The sequence below is a fragment of the Molothrus ater genome, chromosome 1, assembly GCF_012460135.2.
Source record: "Molothrus ater isolate BHLD 08-10-18 breed brown headed cowbird chromosome 1, BPBGC_Mater_1.1, whole genome shotgun sequence".
In the NCBI taxonomy this organism is placed as follows: Eukaryota; Metazoa; Chordata; class Aves; order Passeriformes; family Icteridae; genus Molothrus; species Molothrus ater.
In genome coordinates this window covers 45275186-45292312 of record NC_050478.2, presented here as the reverse complement: position 1 = coordinate 45292312, position 17127 = coordinate 45275186, and the positions used below count along the sequence as shown (strand labels likewise).

The following is a 17127-nucleotide window of genomic DNA, read 5'->3' as shown; positions in this document are numbered from 1 at the left end:
ATTCTCGACCCTCACTCATGTCAGTCAGATTCTGAAACCATTTTTGTGTGTCAGGCAAAGACAGCCCTGTCATGGGGGAGTGGCATGTAAAAGCTGCCAAACCCATCACCTGACTGCACTGAGGGCTATGCACTTTCATAGGCATCTTCAGAGCCCTTCAGAAGAGAGGAATGGGAAAGAACATCTTTGTCTCTCCATCCATCTGCCTGTAAGAAATGAAACAAATGAGAAAAAAGAAAATGTTTGGTGTTTTTTCCTAATGATAACATTCTGCAGTTGTAAGGCTTGATTTGTAACATTACCCACTCCCAGCCCCTCTGCAATATATTGTAATATTACATCCTTCATCAATTTAAGCCAGGAATGGAAACATTTAAAAATATTGCTTGAATGTTCCTGGCATTAATTTAAAAAGACAGCAAAGCAGAAACTGAGTTTTCTCTCAAGTTATTTTTGAAGAAACATCCCTTTGGTGGCCAATGTATAAAGAAATGGATTTTTAGATTTATTTGTATTTTCCTGAGTTTTAAAAAAAATACATTAATTGGTTTTAATCTCTTATTTGAAAGTTTTGGAAAAATGGGCACTTTGCACTATTTTGCTGTGAGCAATAGCCAAAACCAATGAGAGAATTCAGGTGATTTAGGACTCATTATGCTTGAAAGGAACCTAAAAAACCCAGGCTAGATGGCTTGGAAACTGGTTAACTGGGAGGAGCTTCAGAGGAAGAAACACAGAAAAGCTGGTCTGCTGTCAGGCTTATTCCATGTTTTCTGTATGAGATGCACCAAAAAAAAAAAAAAATTGGTGTTACTAGAGAAGAAAACTCCCTGTTTGCTTGTTTGGTGAATTCTTCCTTTCACTGCAGATTCTGCAGTGCTGTTTGCTCTTCCAGCTGCTGCTAGGAGCAGCTCCTCAAAATGTTTTTGTGCTCAACCCTTGGCACAACCATTTTGGTTTTTTTCCCAGTGTTGGTTTTAGAAGAATTTTGGTTTAGTGCAAGTATTTTCTATGCATTGTTTTCTACACTTTGTGTTTGCCTATCAAATGCTGTAGAATTTGCTGCTTCTTTCCTTTGGCAAGCACCTGCTTTCCCTCATGTGACAAATATATTCCTTTTTGTATTAGTGCATACATTCAGGAGAAACTCTGTGAATTATGCAATGCAAAAATCACCTCCTGTAATTAGGACATTCCTCAGATGTGAGATCCAGCTGCTGAAGGAGACCCAGGAGCTGCAGGGAGGTTGGTTACCTGTGTGGAGGAGGAGCATGTAGGTAAAACACTTTTTTTGCAGCCTGCCCATGGGCAGAAGGAAATGACTGCAGCAATTCCAGGGTGCTGGCATTGCACAATCTGGGCTCACTGCCCAGCTCTGAACTTGGGGCCCTCTGCCTTGCTCTGAGCCTGGTAAGAGCTGGGCAGAACCTCCCTCCTTCTCTCCACATCAATGGGCAATGGCCAGCTCAGCCTCTGTGATACTTGGGAGCCACCTCTTTCCTGTGAGGATACTGTGACCAGACTGCTCCAACCCCTCTCCCTCTCAGGATCACCTTCTGCTCTGTTCAGGAAGCTGTCTTCACCCCCTCCCAAATGAATGCTTAGCTCACCATACAGCAGGGAATGCTCTGTTTATTCTGTGATTTGCAGCCATCAGCAGAACTTTCACATTGAATTCACAACATAAAACAAATAAGCCAGGACGATGAAGCATGTTGGTGTCATCCCTCTTTTTCACTGTTTTAGCACTGTTGGCTGTTCACTGGAAACATGTGGGCTCAGTGTAAAACTCAGTCCTTTGCAAACAGGGTCACCATGAAAATAGCTGGTCTTTTCTGGCAGTATTGTGCTGCTGAGTTTATATTTAGACAAGTTCCCCAGAGTTCAAAGATTTTGGGATTGACTCAAGATTTCTCTGAAAAATAATCTGACTATTCAACCCATGGAATATATTTACAGTGCCAAATAAAGGCATTATGCTATCTCTCTTTTATAGTAAGACACCCAGCAACATGCAGTGACAGGACAAGGAGGGATAAATGAAATAATTTTAATATAGTATCAATGTATGAGAAACCACAAAGAGAGAAAATGTTTTCTGGAAAATTCTGCATATGTATATATTGCATTGTATAGTCTTACAGACAAACTTATGTCAAATACATGATTTTAAATACTTTAAAACACTGATTTGAAGAGGACAACAAATTGATTTATCTTTTTTTTTTGTACAGACATGGGAGTGTGATTTTTTTTTTCCTCATTGGTATAGTTTGGTGTTCTTCAGGAAGAATACTCGTATTCTTCAGCACTGCGGCGTCCAAAATCCATCCAGCCCATGTAGTCTCTGTCATTTATCCTGTGAGTAGGATCAATGCTCTGTACCCTGTTTCCCATAACTGAGAATCTTCCAGTGGAACCTAAGGAAAAAGCATTTGGGAGAGCAGAGAGTAAGAGGACACATTTTCCAGGTTCACCCACGTTCTGATCTGGCTTGTGCTCATTAGCAGATGTCTGCAACAGTTGAAATGGACCTGATACACGTCATGCAACACCACTGTCATGTCACTGGGGAAAACATCAATAGGAACCTTACAGGTAATGTCCTGGAAGTGGCTTGGATTTTTTCAGTGCAAAATGAACAGATCATTTTCCACTTCCTGCTGCAGGAACATTCTGCTCCTGTCGTACAAAAAGGAATACAGATAGATTTTTCCTTTTTTCTTCCTATTTTACAGGAGAAAGAGACTCAGAATAATTTCTCAATATTCCTATAAAGCCCCACGTTTGCTTTCTCATACTGGGAGAGCTGCTCTACATGCAAAACAACTCTTGAGAGCAGGCTCAAGCCTGAGGCACCGCAGCCCTGTGTTGCTTAAAAAGACACAATCATAAGCACAGGACCTCTTACAGTGCAAATCTGGCAACAAGCAGGATAGAGTTATGAATCCTAGGTTTTGTGGAAAAGTGGGAATAGTCCTGAAATGGAGAAAGTTGTGTCTGGAATTCACAGTTAGAGATATCTATTGCTGGAATTATGCAGGCCTTTTTACTATGTCAGGGATTTTTTCATTGCTTATCCAAAGCCTTCGTAATTCTTTTCACAGCAGGGCTGGATGCTCAGTTCTGATCTTGCCTTATCCTTTCTGTATGCCTGGCTTAAGGCATCAAAGAGACACAAACTATTTGCAAGGAGAATTTATGCTTTAAAAAAATGGGCTGCAATCCTCTGTTTTCACAGCATCACACGATGTAACTAAAAAAATACAGGGACAGGTAAACTACTTCTCTCTGTACTCCCTGCAAACAGACAAAATTGATATATAACAATAATTAGATGGAGTTAAGCTTTGAGTGAGGAAGGGACAGATTTAATATTTAAGTGTTCAATGCAGACTGAGACTTGAGGAATACTTGAGTTGATCAAAAAGGAAAAGGAGCCCAAATTAAATCCCATATATCCAAATCTACACAATTGCTTTGCTTTCAGTTTCTTGTGTTTTGAAGAAACCTCTGTTGACTCTCTGCTTTTATATTTCAAGGTCCTCCTCATGTAGTGCTTTATAATGAACATGACCCAATGAAACAAAAAGCAACTGCATTGCTTTGTTAGTGGTTGCAGGGAGCTGAAGGTACACACGCACAAAAAAGCCATTAAGAGATGTTGTAGCTCTCTACAACAAAATGACAAAAAGAAATTAATTTTCTGTAGAATAGAATGTCTATCATTAAATGCTCATGAAGTTCATGCCATTAAATGCCATGAAGTTCACATTCATAATTCAGAAAGTGTAATTAAGGCCATGACAATGGCTCCTTAGCACAGTAACCAGGCAGGGCTGAGGCAGTGCAGAACCATCACTCAGATGTTGGTGCTTAAGAGACTTCTGAGCCTGCCATGACCTGAGGGCTGTAAAGGCTCCCCTGGTGCCAGTCCTGTCTGGCCAGTCAAGGCCTCCTTAGAGGACATTAAATGTGCCTGTCACTGGTTTGAGAGCTACAACATCTCTTCTACACAGTACCAGATCCAAGCTGAAAGGTGGCAGATGAACATAATTGAAAGCCTGGGTCACAATTTCCTAACAGCTCCTTAATTACCTCTCCTCAACCCAGTAGAGATGTCATGTGGGTATTGCAGAGTCAGTGTATGACAAACATATTCAAAGTTGTAGCAGTTCAGCTACAGGGCTGCCATCAATCCCTAAGCCCTTGAGAGAACTTAGCTCTATCACTGTTTTAACTAGAAATACTTTACAAAACCAGCCCTTCTATTAATCATGAGGGCAAATGCCACTACTGGTGACTGCTAACACTAACAAAAGCCCTGACTCTCTCTGGAATTTTCCAGTGATTATTATAGTCTAGACAGGTGTCTAACACAGTAGATATGAGTGTTCTGCAGAGATTTCTGAAGTACTGCCCAGAGTCTTCACATTAAATGAGAATATAATGTTTTGATGGGAACACTGTATGTATGTTATAAATTAAGTAAATACTGTTTTTCCTGTGAATTTTCTCTCCTGTAATGAGCAACTACAAACTAGAGTCTAACTAGTCTAGTCACATCACAAGAATCTCATCATCTGTTTCCAGACTCTTTTTAGAATTAATTATATGTGCCAATAACACATATGCAGGAAATTGTCCCTCATATTAATATTTACAGAAAAAGATATCTTAAATCCAAAGGGTTTTTTTAACTTTATCTGGTTAATCTATTTGGAAGTGTCAGCCACATATTTAAGAGAATATCATGGATACATAAACTAGAATGAGGAGCTCAGTTTCCATGTGGGTGGGTAACAATGACTATGCTGAAGAAAGGTAATGAGGATTTTGCTTTGCAGACTGCTGCAGTAACATTCTTATTCAATAACAGCCTTAAGTGTAGCACTGAACTGTGGAATTTCATACCTGAACTATCTTTCCACTAAATTGCACAAACAGCTAGAAGTTGTTCCTTAATGGATATCGTGCAAACTGCTGACATGAGATGAAATCTTTCAGGCACTATTGGAAGTGATTCATTTTTCTGTTGTTTCTAGTTTGGCTGTGCTCTGAGTACACAGAGGAGTGTGTATGGCTGCATATGTAATGCACAAAACCAGATGTGGCATCTCTTAATTGCAGACCACCACCACAGATAAGCACAGGACTTTGCCTAGCATAGAGGTCAGCAGGGAAGCTGTCAAGTGGGGAGGGTTAAATGATCTGCATTATGTGGGGAAAACTCTTAGTTATATCAAGTGAACTTTATCCTAAGCACAGTCTGGCGCTGGGTGTGAATTAATTTCTCAATGTCTGTATGTCCAGGTAATCCTAATCCTAATTACTGGCTTCTCTTGAAACCCTCTTTCCTTCTTAGATGTCTTTTCTGTGTAGAAAAGGGCAAAGGCTGAAGTGAAGCTTTCATGAGTAAACAAAATTTCTCTAGTGGCTCTCACTGAGGTTGGCAGCTAGAAGGCCACAGCAATTAGGCTGCCCATGGTGTTACTCTATTGAGACACCACCAAGCAGTACAGAGATGTACAGCTCAAAAGGAAAAATGAGATGAGACAGCTCCAAAGGAGAAATGTTTCCTTGGGGAAGTTTCAGTGGTCAATGATTTTGAGCCATCATTTTTACTGGTAGCACCAATGGCATGCTTTTCTGCCTATGTAAAATACATTCTGTAAGGTGTCAACAGGGATAGCTTTACTCTTATGAAATACAATTGTTTCCTCAAGTGACTAATAAATCTCATTATAAGAATGCTCTGTAATCCCACTGCTCTACTGATTCTTCATGTCCTTGTTACACAGTGCCATGGAGGTTTTAGATAACTGCCAGATTGTGTTCCGAGGCTGCTCAAAAGAGACCGAAACCTACCAGGAATCAATTTGTGTGGAAGCAAATATGCTTTTACTTATCATTGATTTTAATTATTGCACTAATAAAAATGAATTCTGTGTTTTGAAAGCTTTTATGCTACCATAATTTCCTCTGGGAACAAATATATGATAGATCCAATACTCAGAATATTTCCTTGGTACAGGGACTTCTGACTGAGGTGAGGCTGGCCATTTGGTCTGCATTTATCCTCAGAGAAGTCTTCCTGCTCTTCTAACTTTAAAAGAGGGAGGGAGGGAGGACTTTAACTAAATTGAAAGACTTCAAGGAAAACATAATTGTTTTATCTGAGATACAACATACTGAAAAGAGCACCAAAATAATAAGGCAATGAAAATAGTTAAAAATAAAAGCTGGACTATAACCTAAGAGGTTGGTGACATTTTCTCCAGTTATCTTTATATGACTCTCAGTCAGAGAGTCATGTAAAGATGAAATAAACCCATTTTTTGGCAGGGGGGTTTGAGAGACAGCATATGGAATGCTGTCTACTTCAGGGACAAGCAGGCAAAATCTAAATCCTATCTTCTTGAGGAATTCACGTTAGGTGATGACAAGGTTATCTCAACTCCCAGGAACCCTGCAGGAGATGCCAGTGGCCCAGAAGCAGGCTGTAAGCAGTACCTTTTCTGGCTTGCTGGAGATACTTGGCCAGCAGGGCGCCGATGTTGGCTCTCTGGTCACCGCTGACCTCCAGCCGCTGCAGGGACTTCAGGGGCCCGGCGGCGGGAGCGCGGGAATGCCGCTGCTGTTCTGTCAGGCTCTGCTCCAGCTCGGCAGGCACAGCATTCCCACCGTGCGAGCCCAGAGGGTGCTGTCCCAGGGAGCTCACCGAGAGCACGGCGAGGAACACGCAGATGCACAGCCCGCTGGACATTGCTGGGGAGAAAAGGGACAGGGGGCTCCTGCATGACCAGATTCACTACATTTTGTGCAGTCCCTAACCCCATCTTCCACTGGGGATTCTGAGCTGGATTCTGAGCAAACCAGGTCGTGGGGTATTTTTGTGTTTTTGGTTTTGGTTTTTTGGTTTTTTTTTTTGTTTTGTTTTGTTTTGTTTTTTTGGTTTTTGTTTTTTTTTTAATGTAGGTAACTGCAGGATCTGTCTTAAGTTGGAAAACACGAATAGCTAAATATCCTTGCTAAAGAGGAAGGTACAGGTAATTAATTTTGTTTCTTCCAGCCTAGTATGTGCTGTATCTCCCTGATCTACTCAATTCTTATTTGCTTTTTTTTCTTTGGAAGCTGTATTGCATAAAAACGTAAGGGACTTGAGTCCATCTCTGTGAAAAAACTCGTGATTCAAACATTTCAATATTTTGGCCATTGCATTAAAACCCTGCTGTTGTTACAGATACTCAGTTTTGACAAGTTCTATGAAGAGCCTTGATTCTACCAACCTTCATTGATTTGAACTTCAGTGTTCAAGAGGTTTAATCTCATCATACACAAAAAGAAAAAAACCAAAATCTTGCCCCAGTGAAAGAAAAACCAAAATCTAATACTCCTGCCCCAAAACATTTGATCTAACAGCTGGAGTGATAAAAGCTGTATAGTTAAAAGCTGTAAGAAATAAAGTGCAATTTAACAATCTTCTTCATATTAAACAAAGAATTTAGATTTCTGCTGTTTCCTTACATGTGTACTAAGCAAAATAATGTTGGTTTACTAAATTGTTTTATCACATAAGCTGAAATGGTATTTTTTCCTGGAAACAGAGAAATTACTCTCAGTTCTTAGAAGACAAAAACTACCTAGTACTTCATGTTATAGGGGTAATTTTCATTATAAATACATATGGATTATCTAAGTTATATGAGATTTTTTTTAACTGCTTCAGTTCTTTAACAGTACACAACACAAACCTTTAAATTTTAAAGGGGGATAAAATTAAGTTTATTTACCCAGCACATACACTAGACCAAAATAATTCACAGTATATAAAACATGAGGGTTTTAAAATATCCCCAGGAGATGAGTGAAGAAAGTTGAAATGTCAAAATGTCACTCCAGCGTGGTTATTTAGTGATGTACCCATCTAGGTTTGCGTACTCAGAGACCGACGGTGCATTGCACCTTTGAGCTGTCCCGAGCCCTGTATTTTTTACACACATACATGTAGTTATATATATATATATATATATATATATATATATATATATACATGTAAAAAAATGTATATATATTTATAACACACACATATCTAAGTATCAATGTCCTTGCGGTGGTCTCCAAACCCCACATCTCACCACTGCTGGCCGGTTCCCTTCCCAGCTGCCCAGGGTGGGAAGCCCCGCTCGCCGCTCCCCGCACCCCGCGCTGGGATCCACCCGGCTGCCCGCGCTCGTCGGGAGCGGCCGCAATTCTTCTTCCCCGCCGGGAAGCGTTTCCTGCGGCACAGAGCGGGATGCCCTGCGAGCCGCGGCACAGGTGAGCGCCAGGCATCCCCATTCCCTCTGCCTCCCCTCCCTCAGCCGTGGTGCCGTCAGAAGAGGCACTCCCTACCTTTCCGCTGCGCTTTCCCAAGGTCCCGCTCGAGTTGGGAGCACTGAGTGCGGAGTGTGCCCAAGCAGGGAAGTCGGGGGAGACTCAGCCTCGGCCCCTTAAATAGCGGCGGGCACCGAGGCGGTGTTTGCACACTTCTGACGCAGCCGGGGCCCCCGCCCGCTCAGCCCCCTGCTGCCGCCTCTCCCCGCCCCGGGCAGCGGCTCCGGGGCTGTGTGCGCTCCAGGGGGGACAGGGGCTCCTTCCCCGCCTCCTCCGCCGCCGGCGCCGCGGTGCTGCTGGGAGCGGAGGCGCGCGGAGGAGTGTGGACTCCGCGGGGGTGCTCTGCTCCACGGGCACCCCCGACGGCCGCTCCCGGCTCCCCCCGCAGGGAAGTGCCTGGGCACGAAGGAGCTGGAAACCCCGGCTGGATTGCAATTAAAATGCTCCTGACTGGGGGTATGCCCACACCTCCCTCCCCGGCCGAAGGCTCCAGGTGGGGCTCATGCCCTCAGCTCCGGCAGCTCCGGCAGTCGGGAGGGCTGCGATGAAGGGGGCAGAGTGTCCTACGGCTCCTTCACGGTGGCTGGAGGACAAACCCGTCTGGGAGAAGCAGTGGCCTCTCCCTTCAGACAAATTACCGGCGGTGGCAGGTGCGGGTTCTGGGGCGTTGGGCCCCATTCTCTGAAGCCTCCGGGGTCACAAATACCTCCACCCTCCCCCCCTCCCCTTCCTCTCCTAAACCTCTGATCGGGAAGACGGGACACTATTTTATTTAAAAGGCAAAGCAAAGCATAAAGCCATGGACGGTTCCCGCAGAAAGTCGTGGACGGAGATGCCTTCGGCGTGGGTTCTCCCTCACTGACCACAGAACTACTAGAGTCTCCCCCGGCCGCTTCAGGGACCACTGTCCCTCCCTGCGCCCTTGGCTGGGCCGGTGCTGCCCTGAGGGCAGCAGCCTCGAACACTCTCCCGCCCTCCCGCCTCCTGCTTTTGGGGGGATGGAGGAAGTGCCCTCAAGCTCGGGCTGCCCGGGCTGCCAAGCCGAGGCCGCAGAGGGACGGGCAGGGCGGTGGGACAGCCGTGCTGTACCCCCGAAGCTCCGCAGCCCAACGCCCGGGAGCAGCCGCTCCTCGGACCCAGCGCTGGGCTCACGCGTCATTGTGCCGAATCTGTGCCTTAAAGTTTACAGCGTGGAGGCAAGCGAGCGGGCGGGTTGCTTTTCCCTCTCCGGGAAGGGAGCGGGGCAGCCCAGAGACACCGAGGCTCCCCGGGGAACCGCCTGCGCTGCGCGGACCGTGCGGGGGTGCGGAGCGCCGGCCGGACCGTGCCCAAGCGGCAGCTGACAGGGCTCCAGCCCGCCCAGGCACGGCACGGGGGGGCGTGTGTGCTGCTAACCTCTTAACCCAGGGCTCCTGGGGGGAAACTGCCCTGCTCCCCGTGCTCCCCTCACGCCGGTCCCGCCTCAGCTCGCCCGCGCAGCCCCGCGCCCTTCCCGCCGCGGCCCGCAGGGGGCGCCGCGGCCCCGCGCGCCCCGGGCAGATCCAGCGGCACGAGGGATCCACGGAGCTCCAGGGAAAAGCCACGCGATCCCGCGGCAGGACGGTGCCACGTGGCGTGCAAGAGGGGAAAAGCCGAGCTGCCGCCACCTCCTCAGCGCGGGGAGCCCTGGCTGCCGATGCCCAGCCGCGCCCGAGCTGAGGCGCCGGTGATGATGGAGCGGGACGGATGGGAGAGAGATGCCGCGGCTCCCGTGGGCTCCCGTGTCCCGTCACCCCGGCGGTGCGAGGCTCGGAGGTGGCGGGGACGGCGATGGACCAGCTCTCTCACCGCCTCCCAGCTGCTGACAGGGTGCTGCCGAGCTGGATACGGCACCTGAGCTGCGGGCTGCCTTTCATCTCCCGCATCGGCCCTGGCATCGGGCAGAATTGCCATCTCGAAGTGCTTTTTAAAAAAGCAAAATCAAAACCTCCTTTGAAAAGGGGAAAGTTAGTCGAAGCAGATTGCCAGGGAAAGGAAGAGCCCTAAAATTATTTCAGCAGTACCTGTCCAATGCCTCTGTCTGTCTCTGGAAAAAAAAACCCGGTAATATTCCAGATAATTCAATTTCACTAGTTTGGCTCAGTGGGAAAAATACTCACTGCTATTAGACAATTAAATAGTCGACTCTGAATTGAACTGTAGGTGTCTGGGAAGAGTATCACAGTCTTTCTGGGAAGGTACAATAACAATTCTGGTAGAGTCACATCAAGCCCTTGTGAAGCCCACTGTAGATAATGAGCTCCCAAGGGACCAGCTCAAAGCTTAACAGAAGAGAGAGAGCGCTTGCTAATATGTGCTCATGAATAATTCACATCAGACAGATATAAATGCAGGCCTTTAAGTCTGACATATTAGCCTGGTTGAACAAATACACATTACATTTACGTTGAGCTGATCTGGAATATCAGTTCACTTATAAATATATCTGAGATTGGACAAATGGAGGGAGAGGGAGTGTGTGTGTGTGTGTGTGTGCATAGTGTGAACACCAAACTCCCTATCTATGCTCATGAACAGACAGAAAGGCAATGCTATATGAAATGGAATAAAGGAAACAGGAATAATGTCAGGTTATTAAAGTCAGCAGTGCTGCATGATCTATAGCCTGGCTAATTGACTTTTGAACGCTGGGTTTTCCTAATTGAATTCCTTAATACCTGTGTGTACAGTCCTTGGTGATTATTTTCTGACTTATTTTTTCTTCAGTAAAAATTTGGAAATTGTAGGAAAGTTTCAGTCCTCAGTAAATATATGTTAATTAATGGCATTTTAGAATTGTTTTGAGCAGAGACAGAAGACCAGAAAGCCTGTTTGGCGTGAGCAAATACGACAGCAGGACTCCGAGGTGAGTTGCCTGCAGAAACTCAGACTATGTATTACGTTACTTATTGATGTGGTACGAAAGGTAGGAATTGGGATTTAATTTGCAGCGACCTCTAGGTTGCAGGTGCAGTGTTTTTGTCAGGGGCTGGGCCTAGGTGTGCACCAGGGATTGGAGAGTGTCAGCCACAGGAGGGCCCTGTGCCACCATCACGGTGGGGTGAGACAGAGGCTGCCCTCTGCACAAGGCTTCAGCCTTGGAGCACCAGGAGGGAAAGTGCTTTGACTGCACCAGAGCTTGAGTGGTATTGAAAGAACCCAAGTATATATGCAAAACAAATTTAAACCTAAAGTGAACTCTGCAATGCAGTAAATGCTAATATAGATACATCCCTGAGGAGGAAGCTGAAAGATGCCATAGTTTAGATACTGCAGGCTTTTAAAGATTTGTCTTCTGGCAAGAGTCTGTTGAAGGATTTGAGTTTCTCTAGCCTTTCCCCCTGACAATTAAGACACCTGTATCCTCAATTGCTTTCTCTATTTATCTGCCAAAGGTTTTCTCCTGTTTAGCTGAGATGGCAAAAGAGTGTGTGTATGGTTAAGCACACATTTTGTGCTGTGCCAGCACAAAGCTGGGAGTTTTGGAGCAAGAAGGCAGCATGAGAACAGAGGGATGGAGAGATTTCCTTATGTCTGTCCAGCAATGGGGATGGCTGGCACCAACAGTTAGGGCACAAGCCATGGTGCTCATGTCCCTGTCCCTCTGCTGAGAGCTGGAGCAAAGCCTGCCTGTGAGTGTGGGAGTGGCAGCAAGCTTGGAGATGCAGCCTTAGAGATATCCTGTGGCACCAGGGGGCTACATGTCCAGGTGCATGACAAGAAATAGATTATTTTGTTTCTAAGTATTGCATTTTTTTTCTGATTACCACAATGCAGAGTTTTTTACTTCCATCTGAACCCTGACACTTATAGGTAATATGCTGTGCTATGTTCAGTCAAATTAATGTTTGGGGTTTTTTTGTTGTTGTTTTGGTTTGGTTTTGTTTTTTTTTTTTTAATGTGAAGATGATGGTGTGTCACTCTGGAGGATTACAATGAAGTAGGAATAATTGGCAGAGTATAGCAGGGAAGGGAATGGTATGGTTTTCTGGAATTGACTGGCAAATTAGGGAACAGATTAGGACCAACAGCATGAATTTTAGATTTAAAATAGAGAATATATTTTAATTCAGCACAACGTTCTGCTATTTTTTGGGTGCCGATTCAGACATTAAACTTTTGGTACTTTGTTTTTCCAAATATTTTTAATTTTAATTCAGTAATTTCTATTTAAATGCTTTCATGGTAGTCTTTTTTCTCCCACTTGAGATGAAGGTAAATTCTGCTTATAGCCAACCCAAAAACTAAGTGAGAAATTTTGGTTTTGGGCAAGTGACCAGCAGTAAGGGATCTGGGTCCTCTGCCTGAAGACTTCTGACCTCCTTTCACAGAGCAGTGCCTCCAACTAATACATTAGTCCCTGACTAATATACCTAAGCCCATAGAAGCAGATCAGCAAAGCTGGTGCTGAGGATGTTTGAACACTCACAGACTGCTCTGCAATGGAAACAAAAGAACATCAAGTGGGAATAATCATAGTAAAAGAAACTGGCTTGGGTTGGAAGGGAGCTTGAAGACCATCTTGTTCCAATCCCCCTGCCAGAGGAAAGGACACCTCCCACTAGACCAGGCTGCTCAGAGCCCCTCAGCCTGGCCTTGACCACCTTCAGGAGTGGGGCAGCCACAGCTTCTCTGGGCAGCCTGTGCCAGTGCCTCACCAGCCTCACAGTAAGGTCTGTTTCAAAAGTGTACTCCTGGTGTGAATTATGTGCAGTTATGCCAATTTACGGATTGTAATTAGAATTACCCACATCCTGCAGTTGTGTGAAGAAGGAAAATGAGAGGAAAAATCCCTTTTCCAAGGAGAAGGGTTGGATTTTTAAGAAGATCAGATTTTAACTGTGTCCCATGAAATTCAGGCAGTTGGTATGCAAGCTTCCTATAGATCAACTGGAAAAGTTACTTGTGTGATGTCTTCAAATTTTGTTCCCTGTAGTTTCCAGAAGATTGGCAAAGTGGAGCAGAAAAAAACACATCACTTTCTATGAGACCACCCAATCCCAAATCACTTGCTTTTTAATATGTTTTTTGTGTGTTTGTTTGTTTTCCTCTCTGAAAGACCAAACTGATTTTCTGTGGGGACTTGCTACATGTATCTTCCAAACTGACCACAGTATAGGGGCTTTTGTGCAAGCTGAAAACTGGAAATGGAAATCAATGTGCTAGATAAAAATAGCAAAGATATGTGACGTGCCTGTTGCTGGCAAATTCTCTGTGCTTTCAGCAGTACTTTAATGTTTATGTTGGAGCTTCTCTTGCTTGTTGATACTGCAGGTAAATGTCATGGATGTCAGGAGAGTCTTTGGCCTTCTTCAGAGAAGTTTCTAACAGACCTTGAGTCCTCTGCCATTCAGACTTGAAGTACCTGCTTCATCAGATGGGTTTTTTTTTTTTTTGTGCAAGAAGCTGTGATAGTGCTATTATCTATGAAACTAAAATACATATTCACAGTTACTGGAATCTGATGGCATTGTTTATGGTTTAGATAATTATACTTTATTCCATAATTAATATTTCCTTTTATGACTGTGTAGGAGAAGCCAGTCCAGCACACTCCAATATACATATTAGTTAATTTATTATAAAAATAGACTACTACAGAGAGGAAATACATTGTATCTTTTGTATCTTTCAAAATACTTCGTGCTTTTCCTATGTGCTCTCCACCTCTCTGCCTGGACCAGGACAAAATTGTCTTTTCCATTGTGTGGAATTAACAGAATGCTGTAGGAGACACTGTTTGCTCCCCACTACTCTCCTTAGAAAGGGGAATATTTCACTAATCAAGTTTGTCAAACAATTGAAAACCTAAAAAAGGAAGTTCTATAAATAACAAGTACAATGTTTTAGCATTTTGTCTTCCAAACATTTGCATGCTTTCATATATGCTAAAACTAGAATCAGGACGTAAGAATAGCTAAGTAATTTGACACTGGACAGACCAGACAGCCAATAAGGGCTTTTTAGTGTCCTTCAGAGGAGACAGTGTTTCTGTTTGATGTGTAAGTGGATAGGACAGCTAGAGTCTTGTTATTTCACTTCTGCTGTTAAATTATACCTCGTAATATGAAGAAAATTGAATTAACCTGGATGCCAAATATGAATTGTTATTCTGACAATTCCTATTAAATAGAAGTGCCAGAAATGTCCATGGAAAGTGTAAGTGCTACACAGTTGTTTGGATTGGCTAGAATGGAATAAAGAAATAACAGTGTTCTTTGGACACCAACCCTGATTGCCTTGCAGTGAGCTGAAGAAATGAATTGAATTTGATTTTAAGAGTGCTGTAAAGGAGATACTTAGAAGTCCTGGAAATTGCCCACTGGATGAACCCAATACTCCCCACTTTTGACAAGGCTGCTCTAACACTGATTGCCCAGCAATATCTCTTCAGTGTAGTGAGGGGGGTTATGTGTTGTGTGCCATGTCCAACACTTATTTGTGCCCTGCTATTACCATGTTCAGAAACACCTACCTCTGTGGCCACCATATCATAGTCATAACCTCCGGGAGGTGAAATTGTTTCAACCTGTCCAACACCTTCAAACTCTGAGGAAAAGGAAGCAGTTAACTCAGAGCTCTTTAAAATCTCCCTACTCTCCCTTAGTGAGTGAGCCTTCCCGAAAAAAGCAGACTAAACACTTCTAAACAGATTTTTTTTTTCTGAATTATTGGGAATAAATGTATTTCGAAAGCACTGGGGACTAAGAACACGTATTGATCTATACCTTGGTGATCTTAGAGGTCTTTTTTGACCTTAATGATCCTATGAATCTACAACAGACAAGAATTATCACCCAGACAGAACAACTAAAGCTAAGGGGAATGATTCTTTGGAAGCAGCCAAACCTTGATGTACACTGTTTACTGTTAGGAGCAGCCTGCTGGAGCTGAGCTGAACTAAGGGTGTCAGGCACCGGCTCCAATTTGTGTTTAAGAGGAGCAGACTGGGTGTCCCCTTGTGAAGACATCAGGCCCTTGTCCTGATCTGACTGACGGTGGTGGTTGCCCTGCATGGTGACACGTTCCGTATTTTTTGGGATGCAGTGACAGGATCTAACTGCTTACATGTCTGCTGGGGCTCTGTGTGAGGACACAGTCCTTTGGGAGAGCATGCCAGTGGGAGGACAGCAGTGCAGATGCTATATAACCATCAGCCTCCTAAGAGCTGTACACATCGTCCTCTTGTTCTAGCAGTACAACAGAGTATCCATGGTTTGGATGTATGCAGGCTCTGTTAAGTGGCTGTTGGCTACTTGGTCAGGATAACCCAGACATGAAATGCTCATCCATGCTGGTGTAGTGCTGGATCTGATGATGCTCTTGTTGGACATGCCACTGACTGGCATTGTTGGGCTGGCATTGTGTGATGTCCTCGTAAAAGAGTTCAGGTCATGAGCAACGTGGTTTCAGATCCTTATTTCCAGGAAACTTGTGTCAAATCTCTTCAGGCTTGGTGAGGGGCAAAGATTTCAAGTGGGTTACAGGTCTATCAGAAAACAGTCTGTCGTCTCCAGCCATAAATAATACAATGATAAACTGCTGTTCAAAACATTTTGAAGTGAAATCAGTCACCACATCCTAGACACTACTGAACAAAAAGCCCACACTTCACTTTAATGAAGTCCAATGCTTCAGATTATGTGCTTTTAACATAACAAAGAGATAAGCTCAGGTTGGTTTGTTGGTTTTGTCTAAAAAAACCTCTTCACTCTTATGAGTTTGAGTCTCTATCCTGAATTGTTTCAAAGACAATAATTTAATCTTTAAAAAATGCTATTAATATAATTATTAGAACTGCAACATTAAAATTGAAATGTAGATCTTCATGTATTTATATTTTGTATTTGTTAGCAGGAATAATTCCTGAATACTTGTTTATCTGGTGAATTTTTATTCACCTGTCTATATTTTTGTTGCTAACCAAAATAAAGAGCCAAGAACTTTTCAGAAGACTAAAAGAAATTCAGTTGATCATGTTTTATGACAATCATGCTCTTGCTAGAAGGATAAAGCTTAGATTTATTTGGTACAAATTAATTATGTATGATTTACTCTGATTTTCATTATTTTAAAATTGCTTTCCTTGACTGTGATATTCAACAGTGAACAGTGTTTCTGTCCAAGCCCCCAAGCAGGGCTCAGACATATTGCAGTTCTTCAGTGATGCTACAGTTCAGGTGAGTTCAGGTGAGTATACTTCTCTTATCTCTATGAAATATGTCCACAAGAGATTTCCACCAGGAAAGAAAAAGAGACTGGAAAAATCTGGAATTGGCTGTTCCTCGATGGAGTTGATGACCAGAGCAGCATGACTGATGTCTTCTGCACCTCCTGCCTTGTCAGGACAGCAGCACAGATCCTTCCAGACTGTGCTCTGGAGTGTGGAGTAGCCAGATTTCATGCTACACTCTTTTTTTGGCATTTCTAACATAATTTGCATACAAGATTTGACCATATTTTGATTAACGGCCAAATCCTGCTCCTTAGAACACTGGCAAATTGCAATTGTTCATTAAGGCTAAGTGATGTGTAGATATATATATATGTATGTGTGTGTGTGTGTGTGTGTGAGGTCAGGAAGGAGATAATGGAGTTTTCCTTGGCACCACTCTTTCTTCCCAGTCCATGAGATAGTCTTGTTGCTGATTGTTTTCCCATCCTTTTCTTTTTCCATCTTAAGCTGAACACTTGTATATGTGTTTTTTCCAAGCCAAAATTGATTTTCATTTT

The 17127-nt window shown here is 43.8% G+C and overlaps 1 protein-coding gene across 1 annotated transcript; it reads right to left on the bottom strand.

Annotated features, from left to right (window-relative positions):
- Positions 1-1612: 1612 nt before the first annotated feature.
- Positions 1613-8540, bottom strand: CCK (cholecystokinin). Its single transcript, XM_036378922.2, has 3 exons — positions 8395-8540; positions 6514-6768; positions 1613-2420 (listed from the first exon to the last, which is right to left on the bottom strand). Exons 2-3 carry the CDS (start codon positions 6764-6766, stop codon positions 2284-2286), a joined length of 390 nt encoding a protein of 129 aa, XP_036234815.1. The 5' UTR covers positions 6767-6768; positions 8395-8540; the 3' UTR covers positions 1613-2283.
- Between the last annotated feature and the right edge of the window lie 8587 nt (positions 8541-17127).